Here is an 18,631-nt window from a genome sequence, read left to right as displayed (position 1 = left end):
TAAAAGAACAAGGGAAAGTTAACTAATTTTATTAGTTATTTACATTATTACATGAAATGTAGTTTCTTGAAGTAAAAAGGATATCTTACATCTTGTTCCTTATTTCTAATACAATATTGCACAAGGTTAGAGTGAAAAAGACTTATATTGTTAGTTTTCATACCACCATCAGCTACATAGAATATTTTTTGAAGCACATTGTTTTTCAACCTTTCGCATATCTACAAGTATGGTTGCTATGGCATGTCTTAATTGATGAAACTTTGACAAAGATAACTCAAATATTTGACGCTTTCCATTGCTAAATGTCCATTCCATTATAATATGTGGTTCCAAGACTCTATTTAATATGCTAAAAATATTCACATTAATAAGCAGATAATTTCTTAAACATTTATAGAAATATGAGTAAAATGAATTTTTGTATTACACATATCAACATTACAAAATTTATAATTTATTAAACAGGTACCTAGAAGAAATAGTAATATCTATACGCCACTTGCAGGCTATTAGGTGTGGATAAAATTTTGTTTTCTGTATTAATCCTGATATTAATTCTGGTCGCTTTTGACCATATACTACTATAGATAGGTCATCAATACATTCTGAAGATAATCTGTAGAAATAATATCATACTTACTAAAACAAAATTAAAAATAATCGAATGTAATATATGGTAAAATACATACTTCAGTTCTTCTAATATTTGTTTAAATTCTGCAGGTTTAATACTTTGCGATATTGTGCCCAAATGAATCTTTAATATTGTAAAGATGACTGAATAATATTCATCCACAGTTTCTTCTGGTATATTGTATTTTTGACTTATTCTATCTAATATTCCTTCTTCTATGTATTCTTGATTTATTGCTTTTACGGCTACTATATAAGTAATAAATTGCGATTATTTATTAAAATACAAAATACTTGAAATATTGTAGTAGTATAGTGTTACAAATTAAACTTACTTTGTATTAAAGGACGAAGAAATATTTTTCTTAAATCCGGAAGAACCTTTATTTTATTTCCTAAAGCATACAAAAGTTGAGTTTGGAAGGTTGTCATTTTTATTTTAACTTTGATATTTATTTTATTTGTATAAAAATTGAAAAATTTATGTGACAATTTATCTGTATAGGTACATTTATTAATATCTTTTATAAAATTGTAAGAAGTTGTTAATAAAATACTGCAGGTCTGTCAAATTTATTATGTATTAAGCCTGACAATTTGTTTTCTGTGTTTAATGCCACCTAGTAGATATGTACAAAACTTTGTCTATGGTAATATGGATAATGATTGTTTGATTAACAAATGGTGAAGTAGGAATGCTATAACAAATCGCAGAGGGCATAAGAGACACCGCTATATTTTCGTGGTCGATATTTCAGAACATGAGACATGAAGTCTCATTAATTGTTACGTCTATTCATGCCTTAGACAAGAATATAATCTTCATCTTTGATATAATGTTAAGGTATATCCTATATTTACTATATTTAATCAATGAGGATGCCATTATAGTTGATATCTATTCCGAGAAATATGGATTTTATAAATGTAGATAATATAGATTTCTCGATTTGAATTTTACGATAAAGTTATTACAAGAACATATTATAAGAAAGGAAGTATGATATAAGTTTTAACTTTGTTCATATTATGTGTATAAAAGAGAAGGTATATTATCAAATTTTGTAAAACAATAAATTTTGTATATAATAAATAATTATGTTTTTTTAAATTGACATATATACTATGTTTGGTTATGTTCATTCAAGGGACCGTGTGGCCTAATGGATAAGGCGTCGGACTTCGGATCCGAAGATTGCAGGTTCGAGTCCTGTCACGGTCGAAAGAAAAAAATTTTTTCTTCCCGTTCAATATTATTTTTGTATTACATATAATACATTGCTTTCGGTACAATGATCTCTTTATATCCTACATACATTATTTTTGGAAAAGAGAATGGGAAAAAGATCAAACAATCAAGAATACTTACTATTCTTGTAAATTACTAATTAATAATATTAGATCAAAATATGTTACTTCAGTGTCATCGAACTGTTATTAATAAACCTTTACATAAATTAAAAAAAATATTTCCTTCGAGCCGGATTTGAACCAGCGACCTATGGATGTCCATATTTTTAAGAAACCAACTACAGTCCACCGCTCTACCAACTGAGCTATCGAAGGTTTACGATTTCGTTGTGCCACAGAATGGTATATGAAGTTAATTAATGTATAAATGTTAGTAATTTAGATTTTTTTTAATTATTTATATAATATATTTTATGATTAATGTTCTTATCTCATTTAAATACTAAATATGATTAAAGATGTAGGATTTAGTTTTATTATGAAACACAAAATTAATGAAAAATTTAAGACATTTACTATAAGACATTATTTTTCAGGTATAGTACCAATGTATAATGTAGTAGAAAAAGCAAGGGATAACTTTTTTGTTAAAGACTAATACAAAATAATATGAAATAATGTGATATTTAATTCTTTTTCCGTTATTATAAAACTAATTTTAAATTCTTTGGTGACAAATACGCGTTTGTAAACGCTGAACGTGACTCAGAAACATTTCATTTGGTAGAGGAAGATAGAGGAATAAATATGACGCACAGATGATACGAAATGGTTTTCGCATGTCCTGACATTATTACGAATACAAAGATCGAAGATATTTTTTTGAGATATTATATCAGATTTTATATTACTCTGGTAAAAGTAATATGGACGTTTCGTTACATTGCAAAAATAAGCGAGTTAGCATTACAGGTTATGTAATGTTCATAGAAAAATTTATTGAAAGAAAAGTTAATGAATATGACTTATAATGAAGTAACTGTTTACTTTTTTAATTGGATTTGCCAAAGTTATAATTCAAGTAAATTTTCTGCTTAGTAATGGTTTACTGTCTAAAACAATATTATATTTGCTGCGGGCACCTTTAATGTTCCGTCAATTTGGAAAGAAGGAGGTCTTTCTCAAGTAACTAAAATACCGCTGAGTGGGAACGTTAATTTAATTACCAGTAGCCAATTAGCAAATTATTATCTGGTTATAACAAGTGACAACATATGATAATCTGACGGAAATTATTTTCATAACATGAAAACGAGCCATTAGTGGTTCGATAATTATCATTCGATAATTAATGTTCGATTATCGCACCGTTATTTATTGATTATGGGGTTTTAAAGAATATCGATTTTCAGTTATTTCATTAAAATAGATTGAAAAATATAGTAAATTATAAGCATATAATGAATAAAAATATTAAACAAAATAAAATCATCGGTATATTGAATTAAAAATATCTAATTTAGAAATCAGTAAAGCGATAGATGTTGATTAGATTTTTAATAGCAAAATCTTTTTGGGTGTGCCGTTTTTCTAATCGGAATTTAGTGATTATATCTTGACAAGACCACACCTAAATGTCAATTGTACTTTCGATAAATCCTTTCTTACAATTTCGTTCCAACTATTCGTCGGATAATGTGGTACGTGTTTATGGCCACTTTGTGATTTCCAGCTTTCTGGAAACTGGAATTTTTTATTAGATTAAAAGTAACAAAAATTGTCATTATGAACATTTATATATATTTTCGATCGTTAAACATATTTTATTTCATAGAATATTTATTTCTATCATTAAAAATATTCCATAACTACAACTTTTATTTTTATGAATTTTTCGTGTTTTATATTATAAAATCGTTGCAATTTATGTTTATAATTGCAGGAATATCATAATATTGTTAACTACAAAAGCTACGAATACATTATACATACTTCTTTAACCACTGAAGTACGAAGTTCTTGGATAGAAGAAGACTATAAGGAGAATGCATCAATAATATAGTAGGCACCATACTCCTCAGAAGCAAATATTCGATATTGCTCTAGCGAAAGCTGAAAATTCGTTCATAGTAAAGTTCAGTGATACAAGACCGCTCGAAGATACTTACGAATATTGGCAAATACCCTCAGACCTCTGTCAAACACAATTTGTTTCTCGAAACAAGTGTCCCCGTCATACAGTGCGATTGTAGTATTGGTCGTTAATAAGTAACGTTATATAATCGCTTTAATCATGAATTTACGAATCTAATTATAAGTTCGAATTTACATAAACGTAATTGCATGTGGATAACTATTGCATGTGTGTGGAGGTAACATATGGCACGAGAACAGTAAGAACGTATGTTACGCATTTCTGTCGCATTAAATAATCATTTCTATCGGTACACCGATATACTTTTTGATTACGATTGCCAGCGCCATCTCTTCACCGTATAAAAAATTATTGAGTAAATATAATAAGAATATGTTACAATATTGAAAGCTATACAAAGTAATAATTCTATTTTGAAATAAACGTAACTTCTATTCATAATTACATATCACTTTTTTTGTTTTAACAATTTATTCTAAGCTTTACTATTAAATTCTAGATTACGTAATAAGAAAATATATACTAAAATAACATGGTTTGTCTAAGGTATTAACTTTATTTCGGAAGAAATTTCATTCTTATTTATATTTATTAATTTGGTTTTTTTTGCTCTTAGATAACAGTCAGGGGTTGAAGCAATCATTTTGTTTAGAGATACATAATTTATCCCCACGCGGTCACGTTCCCCGCAATAATAGTGATAGGGTGGTAGAAGGATGGAAATGTATGTCGCTGTCCACCGGCTGACGTCGACAGACGGACACACCGTGTTTCTATTAAGTATAGAAGGGTGGGACGAACGGATAATTTCTTTCGGATCACGCTAACTTCAACGGACGATTTCGACCGAATGGGGTGGAAGAATAGAGAAAGGAACAGAAAGGCAGACAACATTAGAAGAACGCAGACGCGGGCTTATTCGCGACGGCGGTTTCGCGTTGTGCGCATGTGCGAATCGAGACAGGATTCGTGGACTAGGAACAGGGTGCGAAGCGAGAAGGCGAACGAAGGCAGTAAGAATAGAAAAAGACAGATCGTTGCCACGAAAACATTACAGAAGTAGAGAAAATAAGTAAATAATATAAAAACACGTTAAAAGAAACGTAACAAGGAAAGAATGATGACAAAATATAGTTTTATGTATGTATTTTGTTAACTTATCAGGTTAGTTATCGAGGTATATATATGTTTAGGAAATCCTAAATCTATTCTTCATTAAGTGTGATATAGGTATCTGACATATTTGTTTCTTTTATATATGTAACACACCAAGGTTCTCTTGTACAACAATTTATCGACTAATAGTATTAATGAATCGACAAGTCGCAAGTTATAGGTTATAGAGTTCTTTTCTATAATTTTACAATTTTGCATCTGGTAGCATAATGAGACGATTTGCAATTTGTACAGTTTGCATGTACAGCTTCTATTTTGTTATCGAGCTTGTTATTATCTAAGAGAATTTATCGATGTTAAAAACTTGTAAAATTTTTTTAATAATATTAATTGTGTATGTAATAATATAAATTGTGAAAGAGGAGCTAGAGGCTCATTCCATGAAGTTAATTTAAAAAACTGGGGGGGATAATAATGGTCATTTGAAGAGGCAAATTTCATTTAACTGTACTACTTAGTGCTGCATATATTGCGCACAATATGATAAAAAGTAATAAAAACAGAAACTGAAGATTGTAGTTTATTAAAGAGACTGAAGAAAAGCATAGTATATGAAGATAAAGTAAATAAGAAAAATTAATAATGTATAAAGAAACTATCGAAATACGAAACGGAAGTAACATGATAGAGCAAAGGGTGGTAAGGAGAAGAGATGGAGCAAGTTATAACGACTCGAAGAAAGAGTGAGATAGCGAACGCAGAATGACACAAAGGGTTAGTGGTGGGGATGGAGCAGAACAAGCGAGAAAGGTAAAGGTGGCGCTCTCGCGCAGTCTGGCGTCGTCGGTCGACGGATGTTCACTTAGGGTGTGTTTGCTCGTGACTTTCTTTCATTTATTCGTACTCGCAGCTGTTTAAATCGCGATATCGTTCGTTTGCCTTTGTATCGGTCAGAACGGTCGCCTTTTCAGTGTTTTAGCGAAGTTCGTAGCAGTAATACAACGATAGCAAGACAAAGACTGGTTATGCCGGTCGAAGAGTTTTTGTGACTCGTACCGTGAAGATCTTCGTACGAGGATTGCTAGTTTAATACGAGACAGTGATAAGGTAACGTTTCATTGCGGGAAAAGGTAATACTTTTGAGTACACGTTTGACATGGTCTGCTGTCCAGGCCGGTAGCGAATCGATTTTCACGAAGAGTGAAGCGGGAGTTGCGAGAGAGGGAGAGAGAGCGTGAGAATGCTATGGTTGAACGAGAGAGAAGAAAGATAACAGGGGCAGGATCTACTATCTAGTTTTTCCTCCTCCCCTATTATTGTTTTTCCTTTATATTTATTTTATTTACCATATTTTATATTGTTTCCTTTATATACATTAGCATATTTTGTTTAGTATAAGATATGTTCTTAATTGTAGTTTGCTATTTTTGGCGATATTTTACTATTTCTCCATTTTATTAGTTTATATTTTTATCCTTCAATCACCCTTTCATTCACTTGGTTCAGTTACAATTTCCGCTTTCGTTCGTTGGTACGCGCGCGTGTATTTTGGGTAACTGTCCATTTCGACATGTCTCGTAACGCAGTAGAGGGACATGAACTCTCCATCGGAACGTTGCATCGAGAAACATACGTCCGGTGTAGTACTGCGTACTGCATCGGCGATGTTATCGTGCATCGATTCACAAAAAGAAACTTTGGACTAGCAACGGAGCCATGATTAAATCGTAAATCTTCCATCTTCGTGTTTGATCAATATAATATAATAATCAGGATAATTATAAGATATCAGAAACACGAAAGGAAAGTAAGTTGAGTAATTCGTACGAAAAACGAGACTTCATAGTAGATCAATTTCAGCCATTGTACTTTGTGCATATTAGCGTGAGGGACGAACCTTCACGTTACCTTCGAGAACCATTGATTTCCAAGTGAAAACTGACCCTAATTTCTTCATCGAATCGCAACATATGTATGATAAGATGGAAACAATTGGATGAAAGATGTTATCCTCGATCGAGGGTATTATTACCACGAGGATGTGGTACGACGTTTAGCGACCTCTACGTACCAGTGCAAAAGCAATAATTGCTTTAAATGCGTCCTAAATGAATTAGATACCATTGACCGTTTGAATAAAAGGTGACGCGTCTCTTGTAACCAGTTATACCGTGTGCAAATACGACATATAGTATGTCGACACCGTGTGCGTATTATAGGAACGGTAATTGGACGGAATTTTCGTTCTAGTGTGGTTCCGCGTCTCTGACCCTCTTCCACCCTCTGATTCTCCTCCGGTCGATAGACCCGACTTGACGTTGGGATACCCTCTCTCTCCCTCTTTCTCTCTCTCTCTCTCTCTTTCTCGTGCTTGTGAAAAGGACAAGGAAGCGAAAAAACGACCACGGGCAACATACGAAAATTCTATGATCGTGAATATACATTGGTTCACAAAAGTATGTGGACACTTACGACAAGAAATTTGTATGTATGTTATATGAAACATTTTGAAATATTATGAGCATATAATGAAACACGACTATCATGATTATATTGATCAAATTTGAAACTGATATAAAGTTAGCAGATATCTAGAGTGCAAGATACATTTAGTTAAAAGTTGGTATGTAGCATGAATAGCCATCTTTATTGCTCATCACGTTAATACAGTAGCTGATGAAAATATTCGAACACCTTTTATATATATATTATCTTTGTTATATAAAACATTTGAAATTTCAAAATGTGTCATATAACACACGTAGTATATTCAAAGAAGGTTTCTATTTTACTTTTATGAGCAAATCAACACTTTTATGAGCAAATCTATATATATATATATTATGTACACTATATGAAGGAAAAAAGCACGATAAGTCATATTTTCTATCTTTTTTATAATAGAGTAGTTTTAAGATTCAGTACGTTGTTAATCAATCCCATATTATCAAAATTGTCTATATATTTGTTTTTCCGTCCGCTTCAAATTGTCAAAATATCGCTAATCATAATATTATAGTATCGCAGATGTTAAAATAGAGCTTGTCATAATAATTGTATCTTTGACTTTTGGAATTGGATCATAAAACTTGATCAATTTATCAGTTATCTTTAAAAGACTTATATCTTTGGACCTTTGAAAATTCTTTTGTTTAGTCATAAATTAACATTTATGTTTCCTCTTATGGTCTTTATATGTACATAGTATATATAACGAGACATGTCCGGTGCTTTCCGCTCTACGTTTTCCAAATCGATAATCGTGCAGCCACAAAGTGCTCGCAGAAAACCTACGACAATATGATGACAAACAAAGTGACAAGTGAAAAATACTAGTAAGAGTTTCATCTGTTTGGTTTGGATCACGTAAAGTATTTCGTAAGGAGGAGCGAATAAGAGTATGTAGGGAGAAAGGAAACTATACAGAGATTGTGAAGCTTTACGGGCCGTGTTAATCCTTTGCATTTGGGACACAGTATTGGCACGACCTTTTTTTCGTGTTATAAAAGACGCTATTCTATTCTCAAAAACCAAACTGACATCGGATGTTTATGCAAATTTAAAGTTTTAAAGATACAATGATTTGTTCCACTCATCAAATATTATAACGAGTGCAATAATTTGGATATTTTACATATATATTTTTATATTATGTGCATTCCGTGCGTTTTTGTAATTCTTAAATTTTTATAAATGCATAAAAATCCGTAGTGACTAGTGACTAGTATCGAACTTCTCAAAGAAATAAATTATTCATTTCTATTTACTGTAAGAAAATAACATGAATAAGTATAAATTCTCAGGAAACTTTTGACAAATTATGTTACAATTTTTCTTATTTAACTTTTTCTGTGAACAAAGATATTGCAGAGGAAGCACAATTCTTAGAATCCAATTTTGACCAGTTTTTCAATGCAAATATCCCCCATCGTCTGGCGCACAGAACACAGCTGGTGGTGTTAGACCTTCCGGATGGAAACGATGCGATGTTTCTTTGCATTTCGCGGATCGACCCCCCTTCCTTTACGCAGTTATGTTTTACGGCTTCTTTATGGCCTCTTTTTTCACCAGTAAGACTGGAAAATGTCGAGTGTATAATTGACAACGCGGAATAAAATTTCGGTCCTTTGACTCTTGGAAAAAATGAAGACTACAGAAGAGAAACATGACAAGCTATTATTGTCTTTCGTTTAAAAATTGAATACACTGTCAACTATATATGTAACATATTTCAATTCTCACAGGTATTATTTCTTTAGTTTCTTAATTAAGTTATAACTTCACTCTCTGCTATTCGTTATATGTTTTCATGACTTGGAAAAGTGTAATGTATTTCTTATAATAATAAACGTAAAACACAATTTTATGAAAAATAACAGTGAACTATAATTCTCAGCCAGTCAAGTATAGATTTATCATGTTTCCCTCGTATAATTTTCGCGTATCAATATTTTAAGAAAATGCACGTCGGTAACATCTCTATTTCTATTCGTTTCTTCCTTTCACATATTCGTGGAATGGAAATGTTGCCGGTTAATGCAGATAAACGAGCGAAATTGATAACAACTGACAGATTGAATTAGTGAACCTATACAGGAACTGTGATGCAAATGATGTCGGCTGATAAAGCCTCCTCAACCGGTGAAACAGAACTGTCTTATCGTTGACGTTTTCAAGAAATTGATAATGAAGATTTAGCTTCCAGTTGAATTATCCTTCTTTTATTCTGGTATTTTAATTTTTTACCACGGTCGTAATGATAGGTTAAGAATTACGTGACGGGAACATGAAGTAACACGGGATAATGAATAAAGTTGGGCAAACGGAGAACTCTATAGGGAACAGCGAAATGGGACATAGGATCAGAGCTTTCGCATTACCCCAATGGTGAATCCATAATGATCAGCTTCTCAGAAAATCTACTCATGAATTCTTTTCTTTAAGGATAAAACTAGAAAGAATGCTTTTAACAAAAAATATTGGCATTATAGTTCTTTATCCTAGGAACAAAATACTTTACTTACAACATCAGAATTTTTATGATAATGTCGATGAATAGATTGGAAATGTTAGCCTCGATCTAAAATGAAATGAAGTTACAGAGATTCGTATCTGATATCAAACTTATTTATGCTTATGAAACGAGTTACAAATCTATAATGATTGGAACAAAAATAAGATACTTTATAAGATCCATCAATTGAAGTTTCTTGAAAATATTGCGTAAAATCCAAATTATAGTATAAATTAGAAATAAATTAGAGATTTGAACCCCCGATAAGAAATTAAATTAAGTCTCAATATTTCGTGTTGAAGATCAACCTTGTGTTTTATAAAATAGGTTTATGTTTCATAAAATTTATGACTGGAACAAAATTAAAATACGTTATAGGACCTACATTTTTATCATAACCTCAATGAATAAATTAAAGTCTCAGAATCAGCTTTCATACAAAATGAATTTATGTTTAAATATTTCGTATTCGAGATCTGAAGCTGTATATTTCATAAAATAGGTTAGGAACTTATCATAAAGTAGAATCAACTTATTCGTCATTTTTTGAGGTAAACATAACCTTGTAAATTCACATTGAATTAACGTTGATAGTTCCTGTTTTTACCGTGAGAACAGTACGGATTGTAACGAGATGTTCTATCTAGCTATCTATAGTTTGCACGATTTTCGTCATACACGATTTAATCCTGAATACATGTATGACGAGTGCACTGCAACAAGCAGTCTCCTAAGGTCTTTGTAGTGCTTCGAGATTATACGCTTATGTACGCGCAGATTTGTTCGTTTTCCCTTGTCTCGCCACCATTAAATCCTGTTATTTTTCCTTTATACATTCATTGTTCGTTGCAAAGTTTTACTTCTTGACGAACGGAAGGAGCTTCTTAAAGATAGTCATTCGTTCGTAATTTAAATCAGTTCCATTGGGTAAAAGCTTTTAAAATAACAGTGTAAGAAGTTAATACGTTAATGGTTATACAGGGTGATTCATAAAAACTATTTGCTGTTATCTTGCTTTGAAACGTAATATAGATGGTGTAAAAGGATTATAGTGGAACTTTTTCCACCATAGCATATCTTCTCGAATAATTCAATTGCAAGAGCCATAATATCGCCGTTAAAAAAATTTGACCTAGGAAAAAATTACCTCCGCGAGTGAAACTTCTTACGTCACGTTTGTCCTCTAAAGTCTCTTATCCGTTATTAATTTGCGACATCAATTGCAGTAGCTGGTGTTAAGTTGGTCCCTACTTAATGGATCACTGTATATAACCGCTGCGACAAAGGTATGTCGTTTAAAATAATTAGAAGATCTTGTTTCAGGCGTATTGAAGTGAGCGAATTAATTACATAAATAGCAATGTGACTATTTCCATATGTTCAACTTACCGTTGCATTACTTCCCAAAGTATTGAATATTAAAATACTGATAATATAATAGATATATTATATATATGTGAAATTTCTTAAGCATTAAATAAAATTAAATGTTCTTCCAATTATTTCGAACACTTATATACAAAGCAAGTGAATTAAAAGGTGCTGAAGAAAATAAGGTTTAATGGTTTTAATATAGAGATCTAACGTAGCAATTATCTAAAAACACGATCGTAATATAATTCACCGCAATCCGCTTTTCATAGGCTTAGTCCCCTCGGGCTCTTTTCTAATTTATTGTTTTATAAATAACATAATTATCTATCAAATAACCAAATAATTTTACAAATTGCAAACAAGTATTAGTATAACTATTAAGTCTAATTACAAGTTACAAATAACCGTATTATCCACCTGTCTTATTTCTACAAATTCTTACAACCTTGATATATTTTCTTTCTCTTTTTTTTTATTTTGTAAACTCATTTACGTGATGTATCATGTATGCTTATATCTCATGTTTATTCGCAAAGGTGAGATAATATGCGAATTTACACAGTGCTTGCGCAACGGAAATAAATCAAGCTTTTTATCCATTATTTCTTTTATTTTTTCTTTCATTCTTTATATATTTTTAAAACGATAGAAAAGATAACGATCCTTCCTTGTAAACAGCCAGCATTTCTTGTCCTGTGACGTGCACACATCAATACCAATCGTGTTCGAAGATAATGCACAGTCGTTTTACATATGTGTTGCACAACGTATGCGGATACAGATGCAATGTGTATCTACAATGGAATATTCGTGTTACTATAGGTATAGTATGAGCAGTAGAGAGTTCTTGATCGAATTTTTCGATATTTTTCTCCATCGAAGTAAATATTGTCTGACCAGAATTTTATGGATCATTATTATTTGTTTTTTTTTTTTTTTTTTTTTTTGATAAACTCAGTTCTGAGTTTATGATAAGTATTCTTCGTTTTTTATCAAGTGGGAGAAAGAAATATTGACAAGGAAAAGATTGGATCTTTTAAACTTCATTATTTTCTTTTTTTTTGAAAATGTTTTATTAATGTCAAACTTCTTTTAACTATTTAAAGTTTGGAATTGTACAATCTGAAATTAAACGATTTTTTAATTTTTAGACAATTTTACACAAAATATACATATATTTAATGTATACGTATATGTAATATATCTTCATCAAAATTCTTTAAAAATTGTATATTTTCAAAAATGGAACAGCTAGAAGAAACTTAAAGGATGCTGTTGAATCATTCCAAAAAGCAATAAAATATTGTTAAATTTAAACAATTTAACATAGATTATATGTGCAGCACATTAATTATAATTAAAGTACGTTAGACATATGTATATATTAAACGAATTCAATTTCTTTAATTTAATAAGGATATTTTTATCATAAAAAAATTCTACAAAAGAAAAGAAACTCTAAAAATTCTAACATAAATTTTCCATTAGTCAATGCCCTATATAATTCACATTCATAACCTCAATGTTAAATTCGAAACTATATTATCTACTTATATCGGCTTTATGTAATAGAAAGGAAAGACTAGTGATTAATGGACATTTAATAATTAACAATCGTAACGCTACTGCCACGTAATTCGAGCAATTACAGTTATATTGTATTCGGCGTTGGTCGACAGGCGTCGTTATGGCGTCGGTTTGTCTGGTCTGGCTCGTTCCTTACCTCGACAACCCTCGATGTCGTGGGGTGAAGACCCTGCTCGTCTAGCCAGAGTCTCCCGTGCATTTCGTATTTATTATTTATACGCCGGCAAGTGTCTACATCCGGTAGGATACGCGCGGGAAATCCACTTCGTTAAAAGTCTTGCGTCGTGCTCTCCGACGCGGAGTTACACGATTAGGGGCATCTCGTCGGGCACTTCTTAAAGTGAGCATACAAATTCGATATCGTGACATGGTAAGTTTTTTCATTTTATATATGTAAATAACGTAAGTAAGAACGAAACGAATTTCCAGGAATAAACAGTAATAAAATAGCTGAACATCTAAGAAAAAAGGTCGTATGAAAATTGATACAAAGAGGGTTAGGTTTGCGATAGGTTAGGATAAGTAAATTGAGAAATATGATATTGCGCGTGTGGAATCGTGGGGTTATTTACTTGGCATGAACGATGTTTATATTAATAGTTTTAAATCCAGAGAAATGTTTTTATTTTATATTTGTTGTATTTATGGTAAAATATTGTAAAGAGATATAAATATATTTTTTGATTACAAGTGTGATATTTATTAATAATTACGTATCAGAAGCTGTATTTCTTATTATTTTCAGATATTAAAATAGATTACTTTCTTTTAAAAGCTAAGATAATTGTCCAGATATATTTAGCTATTATATGGTAAAAGATAATTGGGAAATTAGATAAAGAGAAATAACACAAAGGCAAAAATTTTCGAAAAATGAAATTAGCAAAAAAAATAAAATTAGATAATACTTCGTTACTCGTACGATAACAGTATATCAATTTTAATTTGTAGAATTTAGAAAAAGCCACTATCTTCTGCGTTATGTCAAATTCATAGGAATATTGGATTCTTTTCTTTCTTTGATGCGTGTGTGCGTATTTTTTGTTTGCTTGTAAGTACACGTATTCTCAATTGCTTAAATAACAAACGAACGTAGATATAAATAATTGTAATTCAGATATAAATGCTAGTGTGTGGTCGAGTTTTCTTCGATCAGATCGTGCCATGTTTCATTATTCATTTCATCATGCGACATGTCACCGCTATAAACAACCAAGGTTTCCCGATAAGAATGTAATTTTGACAAATTCTGCCCTGTATTCCGCACCACGGAGAGATGAACTTCTGCGTCATACAGTTAACGTGGAGGAATTTATGAATTTCAAACGCACTCTTTGTTGATTACTTCGCCATCGTCAAAGAAATAGTATTGTTCTGTTGAATGAAAAATATGGGAATGTTCAGACAGTAATATTTTATTACAAAATTTGCAACAAAATGAAATTAATTGAAATTTTGTAAAATAGTTGAAGATTTTATAATGGAAGGATTTGATGAGTTGTTATACTGTTTAATTTTTAATTCTCAAATTTTAACAATTTAACTCTGGTTTTTTTTACGAAATAAGGACAGATTTTAGGTTTAATTCGCGTAATGTTCAAAATTTACCAAAAAGAATAGGCTAAGATCAACAATTTTCTAAACGATGGGAGTATTTCTGTTTATTTAAACATGTTTAAATACTGTTGAAATCTAACCTGACCTATCTCAATCTTTTTGGAAAATTGCAAATATTAAGTGAATTAATTAGATTGTAAAATATTACATTTCTATTTGTTTTTATGAAATAGGGAAAAATGTAAAAATGCGACGCTTTTTTTAATAATAAAAAGTGTATTAGTTTCTCATGCTTCTCCGATTGATTTCTTGTTTTAGTAATAAAACAAAGCTTTTAAAAAAATAACCGAAATTGAAGAAACTTTATTATATAGTAATATAAAAATTTTGTCAAGTAATATTTGTATTATGGAATTCACGATAAGGAAACTACTAGAATTTTTTAAAAATAATCAAAGGTTTTTGGATTAAAGAATCTGTATAGTTATATTTATTTAGTGATATGAGAACAGCGATATTTTTTGCATTATGCATTATGAATAATACACGTAATGTCGTGAATATTGTAATTCTGAATTGAAGAATGAAATTGAAATGCAATGACAATTGGAGTTATGTAAATTTAGATTACAAACAATGATCGCCATTCATGAACTAGATTTGAATAAGAATCTTAGAAAAGTGTTGCCTTCGTGTATTGATTAAATCTCAAGTCAGAGTTCGAAACTTAAGTAGAATAATAAGATGAGATATCTACACGAGTTGTCGATATCGTTGTTGATAAAACAAGCCACGATTCATGGCGAAAGATCGTGATGACCACACTCAATCATTTTAACTATAGCCTAAGCGTTAATCTAACCAGCCTAAACGTTTCATTTTCGAATCTAATTATTTAGATCATGATTGTGATCACGAAATACAAGCAAAATATTTTTCATTTTCTTTGTAGCTACATTTTTACAATTTTTTATAATTAATTCACTAATTATATTTTATTTCTCTGCTTAATACGATATGCATAATGAATTCAATTTGAAAGAAATAAGACGTAAAAGAGAATACTGATAAGGTAAAGGTATCGGTGACTGTAATTACAGGGTTTTCGATTTTCTGCTTCTCTACTTTGTCTACATTTGTAAGTATCGACAGAAAAGGGATATCTTGTAATAGAATAATTTTTTAATGAATTTTTGTTAGCCTTGTGACTGCGTCTTATTTCTAAAAATAGGAAGAAAGTATGATATAAATATGAGTTCACAGCGAAGTATAAGGAATGAAATGATATTAGACTGGCTATCGATATGATAGTGTGTAAGAATAGGTCGATGAAAAAGTGATGGAAAGAAAATGAAATCTCAAGGAAATGAAGCTATTAGAGAAAGAGTTCTTATTAAATATTTTAGTCGGGGCAATTGAAAAACGGAAGAAAAATACTTTTTCATTAAATTGAAAGAAATACTTATACGATATTATTCCAAGGAAAGTAATTTATTTTTAATCTATTATAGAAATGAAACTCAATTCGCCATAAGTTCTACTGTAGAGTTAAGTTTTTAATAAATATTATCTATATATTAATAATTATTTCTTCAGTGTTCGAATTCTAGAAATATATTACGCTTTTTTAACGTTTAAATTTTAATATTTATAATGTTTCAATAACAAATTTATGCAATTAAATTTACATGAAATTCTTTCGTTATTTTCCATAAACAATGCAGGCTGTTATTAATAAAAACAATAAAGTGGAAAGTTTCACGTATTTTCACGGAATATAAAAGTCGACATCGATATAAAGATTAATATTTGTTAAATTTCTGAAGCTCCTTTCGCTTTGTTTTTTTCATTTTTCCATCAGATTTTTTATTTCTGTATCTTCTATATTTTCACGGAGGAAGTACTTTAAGAGAATTCCTGGCAAAATACGGTTTGCTGAAGATATAACATACCGAATCAAGACAATTAGAGTCTCGCGTTTCCGCACAATTCAACAGAATGAATCAAGTTTCAGGGACGAAGGAAATGTGGCGTGTTTCGTGTGCTGACTTTTTGTTGAACGTGTACGTGACATCCGTGGATTCGTTTCCCCCTGTTTCTAATTGCATTTTAACAATATTTTAAAGGATACAAGAAATTATATTGACAATTTTCAGTTGTATTGTTCATATCTTAATATACTAATATACAATGATTAAATATTAATAATAAAGACGATGTTAAAATATTAATGAAATGTTAATTAAATACTAATGAGATTAAATAAAAAATGTTAGACATTTTTTAACTAAATATATGAATTGATTATCTCCACCTTTAATACAGCAAGTTTCAAAATTTGTGAATTCCATTTCATGAAAATACGCATGAAACTAATATAAGATATGATGTGTGCAAATGATTTCATTGAATTCAACAATTATATAGTATTAAGAGTCAAACATAAAAGAGGCTTGCTAAGATTTAAACATAAAATGGATGATCACTGCATGCATATTATTCCAATGATCGATCGACGATGATCTCACCAGGTGTCACACCATCTGCAGTGCTTTCTCAATAAGCCTGGCACCACGTGCGTTTCCTCTTCCTCTATCGTAACATCCATTATTTAAAGAATAATCGACGTAACATCCTTCGGTAAATCGGTGCTTAATTTTTTGTGATATTAAACATCTGCGTAAAAGGTCGACAGGGATTTTTACCATCGGCGAAAGATGCCCCGTACTTAAAACATTCTACTAAAAATTGAAATTCTCCTTTCTTTATTAGCTCATTCCGCCGTATCATATTTCTTCTTCGTCTTACAGCATTTACACGATGTCTATGTATCGAAAATCGACTTCAATCTTTCGCGAAATTACTCTCCTTCGGCCATTAAGTCCTTCGACGCGAAACAAAGCTTCTTCGTTCTTTGATACGAGCCATAACGAGTAAGTAAAAGAGCCTTTTCGTTGTTATTTGTTGGTAGATGAAAGGCAAACCCCTTGGTTCCAATCGAACATAGCCCACATGGATGGAGCAAACCGGAAGGACTAAGAGTCCATCCCGAAACACGTCGACCCCTTGGCCTCCGACTCGCTTCCTCATCGAATTGTGTTCGTCGCCTGAGGATTGGATTGATTTTATCGTAGCCAAACGTGAGTGTTACCTTTCACTTTTATCGTTAGATATAATCGGCATTCTTGAAGATTTTATAAACAACATATCTAGTTCGACGATTCGTTGTCCAATGAAAAAAGAAAAACTAGTCCAATGTGTTTATGGTTATCATAGATAAGTCTATACGCATATTTTATAAACTTATTTTGCGTGTATCGTAACATTAAGGAAAAAATTAAGAACCAATCCATTACCACCAATTTCTTCTCATCTCGCGATTAGACTGCGTATTTTTGTGCATTCATAGAAATTTCACAGTGAAAAATTGCATAGAACACACATAATATGAAAAAATATATAAAATATTCAAAGCATACAACGTTTTCTATAATGCTTAGTAAATTAAACAATTTTCTACCGAGATTCTACTTTTTTAATAATATTGTATAAAAATCCTTAGAAAACTGCACTTTATTTGTGATGTTGTTATATATGTAGAAAACCGCAAACTGCGAGAAAATCGAGGTCTGTAAAGATTATTGACCAGTGTACAAGATATTTTATTCAATTTGCACAGGAATTTACAAAATGTAGCCATATTCTAAATGACTGATTTCTAATTCGAAAATGGATACAGTCGATGCATTTCCTGATGAATTGGCACGTTTGAATCATCCACCAAATGTGTATATCGATGTATATAGATTCTTATACAAGTAGTTATATCACTTTTCAGACATTTAATTCAACAGAACACGCATCTACGTTAACCATAGTGTAAACTCTAAACAGGTATATCGTATAACATGATTTCGATGAAGAGGAACTATTTTGGTATATACCAAGTCGACTGCGGATTTTCGTGCAATTATGCGAAATTTAAATATACGAAAATGCAC

The 18,631-nt window shown here is 31.0% G+C and overlaps 2 protein-coding genes, 1 long non-coding RNA gene and 2 other non-coding genes across 8 annotated transcripts in view; 2 read left to right on the top strand and 3 right to left on the bottom strand.

Moving 5' to 3' along the window:
- Window positions 1–13: 13 nt before the first annotated feature.
- Window positions 14–1,329, bottom strand: LOC126865117 (COMM domain-containing protein 5-like). The gene is made up of 4 exons (XM_050617269.1): window positions 972–1,329; window positions 693–885; window positions 473–619; window positions 14–352 (listed from the first exon to the last, which is right to left on the bottom strand). Exons 1-4 carry the CDS (start codon window positions 1,066–1,068, stop codon window positions 169–171), a joined length of 621 nt encoding a protein of 206 aa, XP_050473226.1. The 5' UTR covers window positions 1,069–1,329; the 3' UTR covers window positions 14–168.
- A 456-nt stretch (window positions 1,330–1,785) lies between these two features.
- Trnar-ucg (transfer RNA arginine (anticodon UCG)) lies at window positions 1,786–1,858 on the top strand. Its single transcript has one exon. It is a non-coding gene; the product is annotated as a tRNA-Arg (tRNA).
- Window positions 1,859–2,107: 249 nt separating this feature from the next.
- On the bottom strand, window positions 2,108–2,202 carry Trnay-gua (transfer RNA tyrosine (anticodon GUA)). The gene is made up of 2 exons: window positions 2,166–2,202; window positions 2,108–2,143 (listed from the first exon to the last, which is right to left on the bottom strand). It is a non-coding gene; the product is annotated as a tRNA-Tyr (tRNA).
- Window positions 2,203–2,454: 252 nt separating this feature from the next.
- LOC126865124 (uncharacterized) lies at window positions 2,455–5,801 on the bottom strand. 2 transcript variants are annotated; one of them, XR_007689446.1, is made up of 3 exons: window positions 3,996–4,287; window positions 3,820–3,939; window positions 2,455–3,570 (listed from the first exon to the last, which is right to left on the bottom strand). It is a non-coding gene; the product is annotated as an uncharacterized LOC126865124 (long non-coding RNA). The 2 variants fall into 2 exon arrangements; XR_007689445.1 differs by lacking the exon at window positions 2,455–3,570 and having other exon boundaries at window positions 3,628–3,939; window positions 3,996–5,801.
- A 138-nt stretch (window positions 5,802–5,939) lies between these two features.
- Window positions 5,940–18,631, top strand: part of LOC126865082 (cholesterol transporter ABCA5-like) — a 32,213-nt gene continuing 19,521 nt past the window's right edge. For 2 of the 3 annotated variants that reach the window (XM_050617188.1, XM_050617187.1), the window contains exons 1-2: window positions 5,941–6,205; window positions 17,602–17,770. The gene's annotated coding sequence lies outside the window, so the exon portion shown is untranslated. Of the gene's footprint in view, window positions 6,206–17,601; window positions 17,771–18,631 lie in introns of all 3 variants that reach the window. The other variant, XM_050617189.1, reaches the window with a different exon arrangement.

The sequence above is a fragment of the Bombus huntii genome, chromosome 4, assembly GCF_024542735.1.
Source record: "Bombus huntii isolate Logan2020A chromosome 4, iyBomHunt1.1, whole genome shotgun sequence".
In the NCBI taxonomy this organism is placed as follows: domain Eukaryota; kingdom Metazoa; phylum Arthropoda; class Insecta; order Hymenoptera; family Apidae; genus Bombus; species Bombus huntii.
This window is presented reverse-complemented; position numbering and strand designations above follow the sequence as displayed.

Bases quoted from the DNA above. Each gene is read 5' to 3' on its own strand.
- LOC126865117 (XM_050617269.1), bottom strand. From the start codon at position 1,068: ATGACAACCTTCCAAACTCAACTTTTGTATGCTTTAGGAAATAAAATA. The intron at 620-692 runs GTATGTATTTTA...TTATTTCTACAG, and splicing joins CAAATATTAGAAGAACTGAA to ATTATCTTCAGAATGTATTG. The intron at 353-472 runs GTACCTGTTTAA...GAATATTTTTAG, and splicing joins GATATTACTATTTCTTCTAG to CATATTAAATAGAGTCTTGG.